The sequence below is a fragment of the Lutjanus erythropterus genome, chromosome 21, assembly GCF_056507025.1.
Source record: "Lutjanus erythropterus isolate fLutEry1 chromosome 21, fLutEry1.hap2, whole genome shotgun sequence".
NCBI classification, from domain to species: domain Eukaryota; kingdom Metazoa; phylum Chordata; class Actinopteri; order Lutjaniformes; family Lutjanidae; genus Lutjanus; species Lutjanus erythropterus.
In genome coordinates this window covers 15,122,479-15,142,130 of record NC_139337.1, presented here as the reverse complement: position 1 = coordinate 15,142,130, position 19,652 = coordinate 15,122,479, and the positions used below count along the sequence as shown (strand labels likewise).

General features: G+C 39.0%; 1 protein-coding gene across 2 annotated transcripts in view; it reads right to left on the bottom strand.

Moving 5' to 3' along the window:
- Positions 1–19,652, bottom strand: part of cntnap2a (contactin associated protein 2a) — a 421,874-nt gene that overhangs the window by 6,309 nt on the left and 395,913 nt on the right. For both annotated transcript variants that reach the window (XM_084710438.1, XM_084710437.1), the window contains one exon: positions 15,076–15,169. In XM_084710438.1, coding sequence (XP_084566564.1) covers positions 15,076–15,169 — 94 coding nt within the window. The remainder of the gene's footprint in view (positions 1–15,075; positions 15,170–19,652) is intronic.

Genomic DNA, 19,652 nt, shown 5'->3' with positions numbered 1-19,652 from the left:
TGTTTCAGTTTCTACGGCACACAGAGAGGAAAACAACATTTTTCTTTAAAGGTGCAAAATCCAACATTCAGCCTCACAAGGTGTCAGCAAACGACTATTCGCTATGTAAAGATTATACTGAAGTTATGGCAGCTATTCTGTTGGTTTTCAACATTCAGCAGTTAATAATATAAGAATTTTTTGTGGCTTCATTTTCCTCAGTTGTTCAAAAAACATTTTAGTTGTAGATTTGCTGCCTGTGTTTGCTGTTACAGGCCTGGGTTACACAGCATATTTTCCAGTGTTGACAACTATTGATTTTTACTGACAGTTATTTGGAAATGGAAAGTGTTGACTGCACAGTTGATTGTTCTCTCTGAGCTGATTTGGCTCCGGGCATCCATTAAAAACAATCTAAAAGTGTTAAATCCACTTACACTTATTATTCAGTGTATTGAAACATTGCTTGTCTAATGCAGGCTCGCATTAATGGTCACCTCAATCATCCAAAATGCTGCTTGGTGCTGCTTTTAATCATCAAGATGCTTTCTTACATCTTTGAATAAACACATTTAAAAGATGATTTCTGTTGACTGTTCACAGACTCAGCACACAGACAAACTGCAGAGAGGATAAGAGAGGAGAAACTGCAGGCGGCAAACAAGATGATAAAAAGCTCTCCAACACCTACAGTTTGGTAAAGACATAAACGCTGCATAAGAAACAAACATCCTCAGACACGCTGCACTCCAGCACAAACCTGGACGGATTTCAAAAGAGCTTTCAACTGTCTTTAACACTCTCTGCAGAGCTGCAAAATATCTTACTCCTTCACATGAACTCTGTGTGGCTGTCTGTGTGTGTCTGTGCAGACAGACAGGGCAGGCTTTTAATTTTTACATGCATGGCTGCTCTGCTGCAACACAACTGCGCCACACCCAGAAGAAACTGCTGTTTGGATGATCCTGCAGCAAAATATGAACAAGGGATGACTAAGTACTGCTCAGTGTGTGTGTGTGTGTGTGTGTGTGTGTGTGTGTGTGTGCCTTTGTGTGTGTTTATTTAATGAATCATGTTATCTTTGATGATGGGGTTTTGAGCATCTGGACATGGCTTATAATGTAATTCTCTCGCTGTATTCCATTTTGTTGGGTCCAATGCAAGTGTGTGTGTGTGCGTGCGCGCGTGTTTGTGTGTGTGTGTGTACTATTGATTGTGCTTCCAGGAATAGAGCTCAGTGCTATCAGAGTCTTCTATGTATTCATCATCTGACCAGAACTACCCAAGACACTTGCTTTGTGTGTATATACTGGATGTGTGTGTGTGTGTGTGTGTGTTGGCTCTGCAGCTTAGTTTAACACATCAGGGGAAACCTGGGAGTGTTGTAACACCAGGTTAGTTATAACACTGTCAGTCTGACCAATCAGAAAAGTGCTACATGAATGTCATCATCATACACCATATTTTTTATGCTTTTATTGTTTTATGAACAAAAACTTAAAAAGAAAGTTTTTTTCAAGATTATTTTTTGCCTATCACTGAATTGCACATACAGTGGTTTCACTGACATACCCTAAAGTACATTCTTCGAAATAACTAGAACCATAAAGGGTCCTTTGGCTTGTACACACAGGAGAAACCTTTTTTATAAAGGTTCCACATGGAACCCTTTCGTTGAGTTCTACCAATAACACAAACATAAAAAGTAATACCTAGATCCAGCTATGAAAGGTTTCAACCAGAACCCCCTAAGAGAGGTTCTACTGAGAACTCTTTTAAAATATGGTATAAAGAGCTCTTGACGAAAAAGTTCTTCAAGGATCTCTACAATCCTTGAAAATGCTTTCTTCTGAAAAGGGATCTTTGGATGATCAGGATTCTGAGTGAAACCTTTAGTCTTACAAAGAACCCTTGATGAACTCTTACCTTAAAAAAAGGTTCTTCACAAGCAAATAGTTCTGAGTACTGAGAACCTCAGCCCTGCAGGAACCCTTTTGGAACTCGTATTTCTAAGAGTGTAGCAGTTTGAGTTTTATTTGTAGAAGACAAATACAGGTAATGTATATAAAAAATTTGTGAGATCTAGCACAAACAAGTGATGCTCAAACAGAACGTGTTACTATCATACCTGGTTTCCCCTACATTGTTAGATTCAGGTGAGGTACTTGCATGATGTACTGTGTGTGTATGTGTGTGCGATCAAACTGAACTGGGGCTCACGATCACCAGTCTGACGAGGCACTGGTCAGCCCTTTTTCACAGGAACAGAGACAATCTGCAATCAGTCACTTCACACCTTGAAAATGGTGCGGATGCCGGAGTGTGTACGAATTTGCATATGTGTGGGGGTTTGCAGAATAGGTGGAGACACACACAGTAGAAAAAGAAGCGCCTCATAGCATTACAGTAAAGGACAGCGAGCAGAACACTGATCATCATAACAGTCTTGTGAATGCAGAATATGAATATGAATACAAGTCCTCTCTCTGCTGTATGCATGAACATGTGTTGATCACCGCAGAGGCCTGTTTGTGAATACTAATAGGCTCAGTGTCGAGAGTAGAACCGGCTGCTTTGCATACAATGCCGCTGCTAAGGGGGAGTAAATAGCCAACAAGCCTCCCTTGTTCCTGATTTTTTTTTTGTGGCCAGTCATTTTGGGGGGGGGGGGGCAGCATGTTTCCAGTTAAAATAACCCAGTGTTGCTCATAAACATATCACATTTATTATGAACTGAGTGCAGGGTTATTGCTGATAAGAGGCCTCAGTTTTTTTTAATGGCATCATATGCATTTAGAGGAACAAGAGTTGGACACAAACACCTGCATGGTCTACTGCAATCTGATATATTAGGCCTGATAAAAAAAAACCCTACTCAAACTACTCTTGTGAAATTGTAAGAGCTCCGATGACAAGTTTTGATTTAGCTCTGTGAAATTTTATACACATACAGGAAGAAAAGTAGTAACATGAATAATTTTGATTTTATTTATTTATCAATTTACTTTTAGTAGTTGGTATATCCTATTTCATTTATTTATTTATTTTTATATTTGTTTTTATTTTTATTTATTTTTTCATTGATTTTAATTTAACTTATTTTTCTATTTTGAGTGTTTATCCTTCCTCTAGTGTTTCCTCAGTTTCTGTTTTTAATGAGTTTCTTTCTTATTTTAGTACTTTATTAATTATGTTTTAATTAATTACAAAGTCATTGACTGCACAGTTGACACATTGTGTGTGTGTGTGTGTGTTGTTGGGGTTATTGCTTTATTGTGTGAAGCATGCTGTATTAATTTTTTTTTGTCAGAAAAGTACTGTAAAAATAAAGTGACCGATAACCAAACCTTTATCGACCCTCAGTTCTTAACATCATACTAAGTAATATATGAACATTAACAAGTAATATCGGAGCCAGTCGCCACACACTCATCTTAAGGCTTGTAATCTCTGGCTTTGTTTGCCCTGGTGGCTTCTTAAGGGGCTTTCCAGACTGATCAATAAAACATGAGAAACACAAATAGACACTCAGACCACCAGCTCTCCACACACTAATCATGATTAGAAAAGAGCCAATCCATTTGGCTCAAGAATGCAATAATGAAATGTACCATCACATATGATTACAACCAGGTCCTACAATTGTGTTGTACCATATGCCATATGTGACCCCTCTCACATCCAACTCTACACACACACACACACACACACACACACACACACACAGTGTAGCAACAGCAACAAGGTCAGCATGTTGATCAGAGGATCACACCCTCTGATGGTGCGTCACCAGGGTGCATGGCCAGTGACATCACATGAATAATTCAAAAGGTGAGGAAGCACCTAAAGCTGTGAGGAGATGCTGGAGTGAGGAGAATGGGTTGTGGTGTTTTGGGGTTGGGAGGTTACACGAAGGGAAGGAAAAAAAATAAGTTGGTTGAAAAAAGGAGGGAGGATGGAGGGAGGAAGGGTGTGGCTGCCTTTCCAGAAATGGCTGGTGGTGAGGGGAAAGGTGAGAGACATGAGAAGGAGAGGACAAAAGACAGAGATGAGATTCTCTGGTGTGTATATGAGTGTGTGTCTGAGTGAGTGGTTGGGAAAAAAAAAAGAAGAGTGGGAGAGAAATGGGGTGACAAGAAGGGTGCTCAAATGGAGGGGCAGGGCAGGAGAGGAGATCAAACACAGTTGCCATGGCAACAAATGGAAGCTGGTGCAGGGGTAAGAGAGGGAGAAAAAAGAAGGAGGGGGGGTGTTAATGAAAGTATGATGTGTTTGAGACACATGAAAAGAATGTTAATGTCAATCCATCCACCACACCCTTTGTAATACAAAAACAGACGCAAAACATGTAGCAATGCACACATGCAACACAGTCCCCGCTCACAGCTGGAGAACCAGAGAGAGGGACAGACTGAGAGAGAGAGAGGGGCAGATGAAAAAAAATGGGAGAAAGCTTTGAAAGTTAAGTGATAAAAAAGATACACACACTGTAAAACCACAGAAATAGTGACATATAGTGTCTAGTAGATGTAAAGATATATAATGTACTTTCTTCAAATTTATTTATGTATTTTGTATATTTATTGTTAAAAAAAACATCCTTTTAACTATTTCTTCTCGAATGAATAGTGATATCCCTGCTTTTTTAAAGTGTAAATTTTCTCCGTGTGTCCAATGAAAAGTTTGATAATAAAGCCAAACACAACAAATTGACCACAGCTTTTCTTTTTCTTTGAATTTCTGAACTTGTGCACTTCAGTATTTGATTCTAAGTGAAGTGATCTTCTTTAAATGGCTCGTGTGAATTAGAGCTGCAGCAGTCAGTCAATTCACTGATTAGCTGTCAACTATTATATTAATCACCAATTATTTTGATAAACAATCCATTGTTTCAGTTTGTTTCAAGTCGTTTTTTAAGAAGAAAAAAAAAATCCAAATTCCCCGAATTCAAATGTAAAAATTGTCTAGTTTATTTACTCCTGTATGACAGTAAGCTAAATATCTTTGGGTTGTAGACAAAACAAGATATCTGAGGAAACACTGAACAACATTTTTCATCATTTTTCACCATATTCTGATATTTTAGGCACCAGTAACTTATCTATTAATTGACAAAATGATCAACAAATTAATGGATAATGACAATAATTATAAGTTGCAGCCCTAGTTGTCTTTTTTAAGTCAAAAATGATCTGATTTCAACTTTCTAAATGTGAATATTTTCTAGTTTCTTTATTTCTTTATGATAGTAAACAGAGTATCTTTGGGTTGTACACAAAGAAGACATTTAAAATGTCACACTGGCCTCTGGGAAACACCGATGAACATTTTTTCCACAATTTTTCAACATTTTTCAGCATTCAGCAAGTCTCTGACATTTTGTGGACCAAACTACTAATCAAACAAGAAAATGATCAGCTAATTAATTGATAATGAAAATAACTGTTAGTTGCAGCCCTAGTATGAACAACATGCAGATGAACCAGACTGATGTGAACTGCAGTGAACAGATGAGTAAAGAGAGGAGGTGTTGAGACATCAGTGATGAATTAAGAAAACATCAGTGAGGGAGGTGGAGGTGAAGACGAAATGACAAGAGGGGAGATAAGAGCTGAAGTGGATGTATGACTGTTGGTTTAAGAGTTTAAGAGGTGGAAAATACACCTGTGGTTGCAACACTCCTTCCCAGATTGAAAACACACACACACACACACACACACACACACACACACACACACACACACACACACACACACACACACACACACAGGTGTATTCATCAACGCCACCTTGAGCTTCCTCCTCAACCAGGATGTCAGGTTGTACAGACACAAAGCCAAGACACACAGACATAAGACACCAGTAAAATAATTAATATCATACTCTCTGATGGCACATTTGTCCTTCTGACTCACACAAACACCAGGGTCTCTGTAATTTGTCTGCAACCCCATTAATTCAGGGGATGGGCTGCATTTAAAATCTAAAACCATCACAGATGTGGTTTAATTTCAGTCTCTGAGGAAATCGTGAAAAAGAAAGGCTACATTTCTCATGTTTAGCAACAAATCTAATTTACATTCATCACAACCAGTGGCCGACAATGAATTACTCACACCTTGGCACACTCATGCATATGCATACAAATGAAGACAGTTATGCACACACACACATGCATCCTGCTGTAGTTACCTCTGTGGAGTTTGCGTCAGTGTCTGTGTACAGTTTGTGAGGTGAACCAGCTTCCTTCCTCTCTTCTTCTCTCCCTCGTTCTTCCCCTGTGCTATGTGCTATCTCTTAACACCGAACCACATTGGTGAGCATCTCTCTCTCTCTCTCTCTCTCTGTCTGTCTCTACCTTCCTCCATCCCTCTCCCTCTCTCGCTGCAGTGCAGTCCCACCCCCACTCCAACACAGCAGCTGGAGAAAACCTGGATCCTGGACACACACCGCCACGGATCAGGACTCAGCAGTTTAAAGTACAACTGGTGGTGATAGCCAGGGAGGATGGCATGATGTCATCCTCACACACAGATGCACACATGCACACACACATGCACACACACACAAAGCAGTGACCACGTACAAGTATGTCTGTCTTGATTTAAAGGAACACTGAGATGATAGAGATTATAGAATTAGCATACAGATTTACAAAGCCTGGAGACAGATACGAGAGAAAACCACTCTGTGTTATCAGCCATATCAGGGTTCATCAGCACTTTGATCAGAGTCAGGACGTTTGCCCGAAGGTCGCAACACAAAAGACATCGAAACAGTCGCTGTCTGGATGGGAAGATTGAACTTCTACATGGCATGCCTTTGGAAAATGGTCAGCAGTAAGTCCATAAGATTTTTATTTAATTAAAAAGAATCTACAGACTCAGCTCTGCTATGTATAGAGAAGCTGAAGGCTGAATCCTCAAAAACAGAAGCCCCCACAAAAAAATCATCAGCAGAATAGCAGCCCAGTGAAATGATTTATTAATGCATAGATGTTTAAAGAAAAAGGTCTCCTCAATGTGCCAAAGTGTCATTTGCTGAGAGTTGATGAAAAAAGGGTGGAATGGCCTTGAATTAATAGGACTTTTCATCAGAGTGCCATCTTGCAGTTTTCTAATAAATTTGTTGAAACAGGCAAAAGCTGCAGATATAGTTGTTTAAACCAGCTATATGTTGGCCATCCATACTAGAGGGGTTTTCACTCTGCACTTAGCCCCAGGCGAAGAAAGCTTTCACTCTGACTTTAGCCTAGGGCTTGCTGGCCCCGCTCTGGAACAGCGTTAGTCCTGAGTTTGCAGGGTTATCTCCTGAAAATCACCTAAACCAGGCTGAAAGCTGCCAGTGTGGAACACGGCTAAAAGATCAAAGGAGAAGTCACAGAACAAGTTCACATCAGTTGCTCTACCAATGTACAGTGTGAATCATAGCCCTGATCTTAGCTTAACCCTGGGCTAACAACAAGTGTATGACAAGGGGTTAAGTTATCCCAGGGTTAATTTTTTGGATACCCCTGGGCTATGAATATGCAGCGCTAGTTCCCAACCTGGGCGTCCCAACCCCAACTTGGGATTGTGAGGCCTTCTTGATTTTAAGGGGTGTAAGAAAAAGAAAACTACAGTCAACAACAGTCAGTTAACAAAACTACTTCAGATTTTTTAGCTTATTTTTTTTTAAAGCTTTAATATGTAACATTTCTACATTAAAATGCCTTGTTGAGTTGTGTTCTTACATCATCCCAAATGTTTCCAACAATGGTCAGACAGAAATTCAAAATTTTTTAAGGTAATGTTATGTTTCTTACAAGCCCCTAGTTGCAATACCATCTGGGAAAACATGAGACATGTCAGTGAGTGAGGAAGGAAGTCAGCAAATATGACTAAAAATACTCTTTAATACATTACCTCATTTTCTGCCTGAGCCATGTTAGATAGATTTTCACCTGCAATGGTGTTTTTTAACAATGAAGAAAACAACTCCCATGATGCCACGCTACCTCAGAGTTATCAAATACACAGCACTTTTTCTGGATAAAAAGCATTATTATGTTTATTTCAGAGAGTTATGTTATGTTCTATGATCTACACTGAATAAGAAAAGAAGTATTTTTACTAACTTACTCCACATAAATTAGGAACCCTTGAATATAAAAATGACTCAGTGAAATTGGATGAGAATGTGTATTGTGCTTTATAACCAGAAAAAAATGTGGCCCCATGGAAGAATTTGATTGCAGACCAGTCTTGTCAGGACCAATACGGCTGTGACATATAATTCAAAAGCCAGTGCAGTGTCCATGTATATATGTCTATGGTCAAGATGGTCTGTTGTAGTTCAAGCCAAGCATCAGAACTGGGGAGAAAGATGATTTAAGTGACTTTGAACATGGCGTAGTGCCAGGTGGGTTTGTTTGAGTATAAACTGATCTACTGTGATTTTCATGTACAGCCATCTCTTGGGTTTACAGGGAATGGTCCAAAAAAGAGAAAATATCCGATGAGTGGCAGTTCTCTGAGCAAAAAATGCCTTGTTGATGGTACGGGTAGACGAGAATGGCCAGACTGGAAAGATTTACACTGAGCCTGATTTTCCATGTGACAAGGTTGACATTATCTTGATTGCAAGATGGAACACTGACAGATGGATTAACAGAGAGGGATGAATTCTTTGGTGGATAGATCTAAATATACACAAATGGCATTCATCGCTTATAGTACTGGCAAGACTTTGTTTGTACAGGCAGATGGGTGATGGTTGTTAAAATGGTAAAAATCTTCATTTCACTTTTTGTGTTTTTGTGTATTGAACTTGCAGTTTTGATATCAAGACTAATAAACTTTATTTACAGAGCAGCAAAGTCTTAAAGCACTTTACAAAGATACTTGGCTCATTCCATGCCCGGCTGAAAATACACTCTCAGAAATAAGGGTTTCAAAAGGGTTCTTCCTGAAGGGCTGACGTTTCTACTGAAACCATTTGCTTCTGAAGAACGTTTATTCAATAAAGGCTTTTTCAAGTGTCCTTTGAAAGACTCAGTGTCCCCCTTTTCATTCAAAGAACCAGTTTGTCAGGGGTTCTTCATATCATAATAAAAAAATGGTTCTCAAGAGAACTCCTTGGAATACAAAAGGGTTCTTGATAGGATCCCCTGGCTGAATTCTTGTTAGCACCCTTACAAGGTGGAAAGGTTCTTGATAGACCCCACAGAAAGGGTTTTAAGTGGAACCACTACACGAGAGAAGGGTAGAACCTCTCATAGGGGGTTCTGGATGAAACCTCAGAGATAAATCTAGGTATAACTCTTTATGTTGGGATCTAGGTAGAACCCTCTCAAAGGGATCCAAATGGAACCTTTATAAATTGTTCTACCAGGAAAAAAGGGGTTCCCCCATGGGGACGAGCTGAAGAACCCTTTACGGTTCTAGTTAGCACCTTTATTTTTATAAGCGTGTGGCTCCGTGGTATATCTTCAGGGTCAATTTGTGTTTGAAAGAAAAGGTCCAATTTCAAAATAAAAGCACATGAAAAAGCCAAATCTGAGAGAAGACTGGTGTAGTGTGAGTGCAAATAAGAGCCGGTACACCTCAAAGTTTCTCAGAATAAAGCCATTACACCTTGAAATGGCAGCATGACTTAAAGCCTGCATAAAATAATTGGCGGCATCCGCAGGGACCGACATGGTAACTGTGTGTGGACAGAGTTAACAGATCAAGAGAGGCGAGGGGAATAAAAAAACAGACAAGAGAAATCAGAATTTCAGTGCGGTACTGATGTACATGTCCTTTACAAGCACCCTCAGGGCTACAATCATCTGTCTCTAATAGCACTTTCACAGTGTCACTATTTCTCTCGCTGTCATCCTCTGCCTTTGGCTCTGAATCTATTCCCTTCGACAGACACACTCGTGTGCAGTCCACGCACACACACTCGCACGCACGCGTCCACAGACAGATTTGTGGCACTGAAGACTGGGCTGGGAGTGTGCCTGCTGCTCTGGCTAATGTATGACTCATCCCCCCCCCCATCTATTCCACTGGGATGCAGAGATCTAGGGAGGACAGACCTGTACGCAATATATCAACCCACCCACCCACCAACACACAGGCACAAACAGACTCGGACACATGATGGAAGTAAAGACGTGCACACGGACATCCTAACCCTACATGCATTAATATGCTGTTGTTAAGCACTGATGTACGTATTCAGTTACCTTCACACACTGCATACAGTTATATTAAGCATCAGACTGCAGCAGTTACAGCAGTGTGTGCTGTAGCATGTGCTGCTGAATCATCCCCTTGTTTCATGATCAATACCACTTAAGTACAATTACCCTTGGCAGCAAACACAGTAAATCTCATGACCCTGAACCTGAGATATCCACAGCCACAGCGACAACAAACAGGCTCAACAGTCAACACTTTTGTTCCCAAAAACCACAGCGACATTGTGCTGACTACAGAAACATAGTCTGACGCTATTTTAAAAAAGACATAGATAAAACTTTGAATGTGAGGCTTTGTCAGCTTCAGCTTTTACTGCTAGTTCAAGAAGTGTGGCAGTGCTTCACCTGAGTCTGTATTAGAAGTACTGAGTAGATATATTAACTTTTCAAGCTGCAACTAACAGCTGTTTTCTCAATTGATAGGTGAATCATTATGGTCTATAAAATGTCAAAAATGTGACAAATGCAAGTCACAATCTCCGCAGAGCCAAAGGTGACATCAAATTTGCATTAAGTTCCTTGTTTTGTCCAACAGTTCAAAACCAAAAGATATTCAACTTACAGAAACAAGAAAGAATAAACACATTAAAGAAGCTGGAAGTATGGTATGTTTGTCATATATATTTAAAAATATGATTTAAGACAAACTTAAGAGTTCACACAAATATCTTTGGCAACATCTGGATATTTGTCTGTGCAGTTGTTAGTGTGATAGAGACTATGTAATGGTCTTGCATGGAAATAAATGCTTTTAGTGATTGTTCTGCATGCACCTGCCCAGGGACTTTCTATATAATTTTAACCTTTAAAAAAAGCAAACATACACCTACTGGCCACTTCATTTGGTACACTTGTACATGTAATCTAATACAAGAGCTTTTCCATGAATTCTACTAGCTTATACTTTCTCAGTTCTTGTTGCATATGTTATGGCAGAGCTGTTTTATTGGATGAAATTAGATTGTACAAGTGGACCTAATGAAGTGGCTGATAAAAGCATTTTGCACTGTTTCAAGAAAATTCAGTCCATTACTTATAGATAATTGGGTGCAAGTCCAGAGCATTTGTAAGAGATTAGCAGGTGAAGCAATCATATTGTATTATTATTATATTCATACAGAGTTAGTAGCTTACAGATGTTAATAAAAATATATGTTATATCACACTGGTATTACATCTGCACTTGGTATCGGCTGATATGCAATTTTTTGTCATCAGAATCGATACTGGTGAGTAGAAAATGATATTGGAACATCCCTAGTTAAAAGTGTTGTGGTTGATCAAGTTGAGGAGATCTAAGGAGGTCTAAGGGAGACGCAGGAGGATGACTGGGAAAATAATGGAACCTTACACACCCGGTGTGTAATGTGGAGGGAACAAAATAAGTGCAGCCCATTACTGTAGAGGTTGTTTATGATATTTATACCTTTTGTGGCCCACAGGCAAAAAGTAGGATCAGTTAATGAAGGGATGAATAAATGGTTATTGGATTTTGGGGCCCTAATCAATAGCACCCAAAGTCTTTACCTTGAGAACAGATGTAGCTAATTGAATGCTGTGTACAGAATTGTTACTTAAGGAGTTAGTTAATAGAATCAGGCCTACATCTTTACTCTAAATTAATGATTTCTCTAGTCTTTAATGTCTACCTTTCTTTCTTTCTACCATCTTTATTCTAGTGAATGTATCCCATCCCACAATGAGCAGACTGTGAGGTGATAGAAGAGACATCGCTGTGATCAGTGTGTGTGTGTGTGCGTGTGTGTGCTGCTCCAAACACAGGGTCTCTGTCTCCTGGAAATAGAGAATCTGCTAGTTGTCTGACAGCCTCTCTTGTCTCTGTGGTCCCAACACAGAAGTGGAACAGATCTGATGAGATGTGCAAAATCAAATGACTGCTTTTGTTCTGTTTCCTCTCTGTCTCTGTTTTTCTCATCACAGTATTCCCGTCATCCTTCTCTTTTCCTCCCTCTTTTTCAAACCAATTGCTTTATTTTCCCCTTGCTCTGTCCATATATCATTTGGTTATGATGTTTACAACAATGCTAGAGACTAGCATAGGGCTGTATATGAAATGATGGCTGTATGAGTTGTGGCTGTTTTGTCATGTGAGGTGACTTTGTCCTGTGTGTCCTTAACACATCTGTGTCGTCTTAGTCAGGCAAAGATGGATGGCTGTGCTTTACGTGAGTGTGTGTGTGTGTACACTGTGTTGTATTCCCAGGGGTTCTGGTGGTGTGTGCAGCAGTCGATAGTTCTGGTTGGTAAGTGAAGTCAGCCATTACTTCAACCTCACTGACTTTCTTGGCACTTGGAGGACAAAAGAGATGTGGGAAAAGGAAGAGAGAAGAAAAAGAGGACAGAAAAATAGAGCATGCTGCAGCAAGATGCAAATAAGTAGAGTGAGAGGAGAAAAAAAAACGATGAGTAATTAAAGAAGCTAATAAAACCGACCTAAATCAAGCAATAAACCACAGCTACCATGCACAAGAACCAAATTAGGTGGAAGTAATAGGCTGTTGATAATTAGGGTAATTAGTGCAATTAAAGTCTTATATATAAGGTGTTTGGGCAGGTGATTTAGGGATCTGTGAAGACCTATGGTCTCAGTAAATCCAGAGGGAAAAAATAAACTGGTGAAAAAGATCACGACTCACATTATAATCAGCTTCAGCACTGCAGTGCCAGAGTTTCCTACAAATAATGTGTCAAAGTAGTTGTGGCTGACTTACCTAAGAAGCTATATCAAAGGAAAAATACAGCTTAGGTAAAGGTTAAGGATTATTATTTGCTCAGGTATATCTAAGCTGCTCCAGCAGTGAGGGAACTCTAATGCTAGGCAACAAAATATGGATATAATGTTATTGATAAAGTGGGGATGTTGTGCAAAACAAATTAAAATAGAATACAATGATTTGACCTATATTCAGTTACATTTCAGTACATTTCATGTCCAAACTGCTTAACTTTACTTTTTTGTAAGTATACACTCGCTCTAAATTTTATGCGTGCAATAGGTTCCAAAGGAGTTTGGACAGGGGCAGGTTTACCACTGTGATGCATCACCTTTTCTTTTAACAACACCCAGTTAGCATTTGAGAACTGAGGACACCAACTGCTGAAGTTCTGAAGGTGAAATTCTTTCTCATTCTTGCTTGATAAATGACTTTGGGGTCTCTGGCCTCATATTTTGTGCTTCATGATGCACCACACATTTTTAATGGGAGACAGGTCTGGACTGCAGGCAGGTCAGTCTGAACTCTTTTAATATGAAGCCATGCTGCCAAGACACATACAGAATGTGTCTTGGCATTGTCTTGCGGAAATAAGCAGGGGCGTCTCTGAAAAAGATGTCTTTTTTGGACTTTGAACTGGATTTTTTTGTATTTCCCTCTTTGCACAAGGATGCATTTATTTAGAGCAACCAATGTCACTGTGAACAACACGTCCAATACTAACAGTTTTTTAAATTGAGGAGTAATGAGTCGGAAGTAATCAGACAAGAATTTGATGCTGCTACTTTTGTTACTTTTGCCTCGCTCTAGCAGGAACAAGTAATGGTTGGATGAATCAACCACAAAACAAGCAAGTACTCATTAATCCTTATTCAGTATAACCATGCTCCTTTTAAATCAACTGCATGTAATTGGACCTTTGCATCAAACCTTAGTGTATTATCACCTCTCACACACTTGCCCCTAATATAAAACAGTCTGACATGCTCTTGTCATCTGGACTAGTGAGACATCCATTGGTCCTCTTCACCCTAACCTTTGTCATTTCCTATAAAATATAATGAGAAAATAAATAAATTGCAACCATCCTCCCTGTGCTTTTATATTTCATAACCTTATTAGCCACAAATGTGTGTGTACACATGGGTGTGCAGCACATCCATACAGGTAGAGATGGATGCAGCTGGGGTCATATAATGCCTCTACAGTCCTCTGGCAGCATCTAGTGGACATAATGAGTGATTACAGCCTATCTTCTGTTGTGAAAGTACAGGAGCACATGGAGAGATTTTGTTTGAGTATTTGTATTTGTATTAACTTCTCCTCAAGTCTCCATTTGCATTAATTGCTTATTAATGTTCATTATGTATATTTTAATGTTTTAAAGAACCATTTGTAAATGACATGATTTATCTAAAATGGCTTAACTCTGAAATGATAGAAATAGGGAAGAAATTTAGTACAACATTGTGATATAAAACAAAAAAGATGAAAATATACATTGAGAACCTGAACATGGCAGCAGCTGAAAACAACAACGCTCTGGTGACATTCCTTTGCTGCTTGCATGCTTTTACTTTTGGACTGGAGAGATGTGACAAAATGTTTAACCCAAGTGCATAAACTGGGAGCTCTAGTTGGGGATTACAGCAAGGTCAAACCCACATAATTTAATTCCATTTTTGCAGCTTAAATACCATCAGTCTGACTCTTACTAATTCACAACTAAAACGATTAGGAGGAAAATTAGAAACCTGAGATTCTTAAAGGACCAGTATGTAGGATTTAGTGGCATCTAGCAGTAAGCTTGTAGATTTACATGCAGTAGAGAACCCACGGTGGCCATGAAACTTGTGCAAATTGTAAAAGGACATATCTAAAGCCAGTGTTTACTTTGTCTCTTCAGGGCTACAGTAGAAATATGATGGTGCAACAATGGTTGGGGGTAGAGTGGTATGAAATGATTAACTGTGGGACATAGGTGACAGCAAAAATTATATTATCATCATAGTAAGTGTGGTAAAAGTCTGCATACTGTGGAAATGGTTAAAAATCACCAAGTTTTGCGCAATCACATTTTCAAATTTTAAACAGATGTGAGCAGAAAAGTCCTGGACTCGCTGACAAACTTACCAAAGACTTTTCCCAAGAAAAGCGTCTTGACCAAGTTGAACTGTGTGTCTGAGGCATCTGGCAGAGTGTAGCTGACTGGAGGGTAATGATCCAGCTGAAACAGTGGGAGAGAGAGAAAGGTAATATATTAGTATCTGCATTTTAAAGAGATTCTGGATCTAAAACTACTTACCACAGCCTTTTAAAAAGAGCCAGCCAAAGACTTGCATCAGCACATTAAACAGAGTACACAAGATGATGAAGAGGAGATGGTAATTCATTGCTGCCAGACAAGGCTGTAAATCTACAACACAGTGCAATCAAAAGCTCAATAGCTCCCTCCTGTGGTTGTAAAATGTCAAGGATGCTTGGTAAAGGAGAAACTACTGAGTTAATAAACTTTCATATTATTGCCACGAATCAGGCTCAAAGACAGAGACTAGGACTGAAACATGTTAATTATCAAATATTAACCCAAATCTGTTTTTTACTTTCATTAATTCAAGGCTGAGGGCATATTCACTCCATTTCTTAACAAGGGACACCATATATCAGGCTTAGTCAATTGGTGGCACTTGGGCCAAATCCAGCCCTTTAACAACCTCAATCTGGCCCTTTAATCATTTATAAATATGAAAAAAAGTATAAATAAATAATTTATTGAAATGAGAGAGAAGCTAATGAGCCCATTCGTTGGTTATTTCTGTTGTTAAGCAGAGACAGTTATTGTTCAAAAAGGTTTTAACTCATTCTCATGGTGTTTAATAGAGGAAACTTAGAGGAGTCAAACTAAATGAAAAAATAAAGACAGTCAGTGCAATGTCTTTATCAAAATAACAAGCTACTTCTAATTCAGCATCACAAAGGTGTTTTGTTTTTTCCTCTACTTTTGTACATAATGTTCCTTTCCAGTTTTGAAAACTAATTAAGTGGAGAGAAAAATACAAAAGTGCTTTGTTTACAACATTTAAATTCCTAACTTTACAGGTCAGACATAAGAAATGTAGACGTCTGGTCCCGCAGCACTAAACATTTCTCAAATCTGGCCCTGCTGAAAATGTTCTAGGATACTTTTTCTAATAAACAGCTTGACACAGTTTGCATCCTGATAGTTTAAGTGGCACGGGAATACTCTACTGATAATGAATAGAAGATCTGAGTTTCTTTTCTGGAACATAAAATGTATCATTATGCTCACAAAAACCTCCCTATGTTACATATTTTATAACTTTTCTCTGATCGTTCTCTATAACAGGGGGAGAAAAATGCATGAAAATCCTCATATTGAGTGGTGTCTGTCAAGCCTTATTCGTGTTCAAAATACCAATATTGGCACATCTATCTTATGCAGCATATATATACACTCAACAAAAAAATATATATATTTCACCCCCATTTTAATGAGATGAAGAAAAAGAACTTTTTCTGTGCATGTATTTACTTCTTTGTAATTTTGCTCTTAAATCTGTTAAAATCCATCCACCTGGCAAATGTGGCATATGGACATGCTGTTTAAACTGTATTATTATCATTATTATTATTATTATTATTATTATTATTATTATTATTATTATTATTATTATTATTATTATTATCACAGGTGTGCCTTGGACTTAATAAAGAGATACTCTAAAATATGCAGTTTTATCTTGAAAACAGACATTTATCAGACACACAGGGATACAGATACCATTTTTTTCCCAGGATGGCAAAGTCCTGACCCCACCTATGCTCTGCCTCTGATTGGTAGTATGTGTTGCCTTCGTTGGTAGGGTTGGTTAGGTTTAGGCATGAGGTGATTGGTTAGGGTAAGAATATCAGGGTAAGCCAGTCAGAGGTACCAATTTTTTTTCCACAGGAGGGCAAAGTCATGACCTGCCCGCCTCTGATAGGCTTACCGTGATATTATTACTGTAGCTGTAACCAATTACTTCTCATGCCTAAACCTAAACAACCCAATCAATGAAGGCATAAGTACTAACCAATCAGAGGCAGAGTATAGAGTGGGTCATGACTTTGCCCTCTTGGGGAAAAAAAGTCAGTACCTGAAAAAGATAAACTTCAACCCTAAATAAATGTATTTTTTCAGAATAAAACAGTACATTTTAGAGTGACCTTTTATTGTGACCAGTCAAAGACCACCTATGTCCAAGTCCACCACCACTGCTCACTAACTTAAAATGGGAGCAAAAACATAACAGTTGTAGTTATATTTTTGTTGAGTGTACTACATCTGTTCCAAAAGCTCACTTCATACCATCGTTCAAAATGATTAAGAAAACCTCTTCTTTGGAAGGCTCATTTAGTCCATTTAGTCAAACCAGTCACGACTGCACGCAAAGTGAAAAGTGATATCTTCCATAATGACCCTGCAAACAAACAGCTCTTCACCAGGACTGGAGATAAATGATCACACATTAGTTAACAATATGCAATCTCTAAAGTCTGCGGTGGGTTCAAAGCCTCTCCCCAGAACTTAAAACAGAGAGAGAACAAGCGGCGTGTTTACAAAGACGAGCGTCGGTGGAGATGTGAGAGCAGAGAGAGGGTGATGGAGGGAGGGAATACACGACTTTAATATCCCTGCAACATAATTAACTTGTTATTGCTGTTTCACTGAAGTTTCTAATTAGCTTGAAGGCTGCAGCCGCTGCTATTGACGAGAATCATTTCAACCCCACAAATTGGTTTCTGTGTGTTCCAGAAATAAAGGATCTTCCCTCCTCCCTCCTCTCCGGCTCACAGGAGAGCTGTATCTCGGCATACACCCGTCTGGAAAAACGCATACCGACCAGCACAAGCCAGGAGAGGGGAGGTTGATTGAAAACAATGACTTTTGTTAGCGTGCGTTTTACTGGAAATTTGCTCCATTGATGTGCTGAATAGCTGTCGTGGCCTGTTAGCTGGGAGCCAAGCTGGACTGTCACTAAAGGGTTCAGATTTATGTGTGTGTGTGTAGTCGCTCTTGTTTACAGGCTTGAATCAGTAGAGTCTCCCTCCATATGGAAAAATCTCTCTACCCCTTACCCGATCAAACTATTTAGTCCCTACACACACAAACAAACACACACACACACACACACACACACACACACACACACACACACACACACACACACACACACACACACACACACACAGCATATCCTAATTTGATTCTCTCCAAAAGCCTGGCCTCAGTGGAGCATTGTGTGGGTTTTGTTTTCCACGGTGACTGGAGGGTGGGATAATGGGGCACAATTAAATTGCGTTCAGCTTATTTACTTTTATCTGTGAAAACAAATTGGTTGCACAGCCAGGGATGGCGGTCTGAGACTCAAAACCCCACAAAAAGGTCCACAGAGGAAGACAGCCAGGGAAGAAACCTCATTTTACCAAACTTTGTCAATTACAACCGCAATTATCGGGATCCTTTCCTTTTTATGCCGCACCATTTAGACAACACTATTTTCTCCTTAGGTTACATAAAGCTTACATAAGCAAAGTAATCAGGGGTTAGACAAAGAGAAAATTAACAATGGGTGAAATCTATTTCCCTAACTATGTGCTCAAAAAGAATCTAATTTAGCCAATGTGTGGTATATATTCGAGCTAATTTACAGTATACTGAGAACTTTCTACTTTCACTGCAGCTCTGTTTCCTTAATGATATCTGAGGGACAAAAACTACTCCCATCACACATTAAACATTAGAGAAACTAAGTGCAAATAAATGCTAATGTCCTTTCTTTCTTTAGAAAGTTAAACATTGTTATCAAGTGAACTACTAAATTATTGTCTTGTCCCAGCTAGAGCCAGAAATCCACACAACTAATGCAACCAGAGGAGAGGCGAGGAGAGGAGACGCTGTTGGAGTTTCACAGGAGAACAGGGTTACAAAATCTCTAAAAAACAACTGGCAAAAAACACAAAATGCCTCCATACTGCTCATCTGGTATAATCCAAGCGTCCTAAGGTCCTGACATGCCGTTTGCACACCATCACACCACGCACACAGTTCAGATGGATGTGCATGTGTTTGTGAACGTGGCTCCAAGCCAAGGAAGAATCAGGCTAAAAACATGGTGTAAGTGACAATTATTTAGTGAACTTGGCATGTTGGGGCTTTAGGAGACATGGATCACACCAGACAAGCAGTATGGAAGCATGTTATGTTTTTATGCTGTTGTTTTTTTACATTTGAAAACTGGTCACCATTCACTTCCATGTTTTGGGAGATTCTGCAACACTGTTTTCCTGTGAATTTCCAGCAGTATTCTGTGGACTAAAAACCTAAACCAGACCTTCAATTGGCATGAGGGTGAGTACATAATGACTAAATTTCCATTTTTGGGTGAACTATCCCTTAAATAAATACATTACACTTTAAATAATCCTGTTAGATTTTAGTCAACTAAATCTACTGTAGTTTTATATTAAAGCAATTCAGATGACAGAAATGTGACTGAAATTAAACTGAATTTTAGTTCAAAGACTATGACTAAAACCAGATTGAAATTTACTGTCAAAATTAAAGGGATAATTCAGATTATATGATATAGGGTTGTATGAGGTACAGTGTATCATCTACAGTCGGCATGCCCCCAATTTGGGGAAGC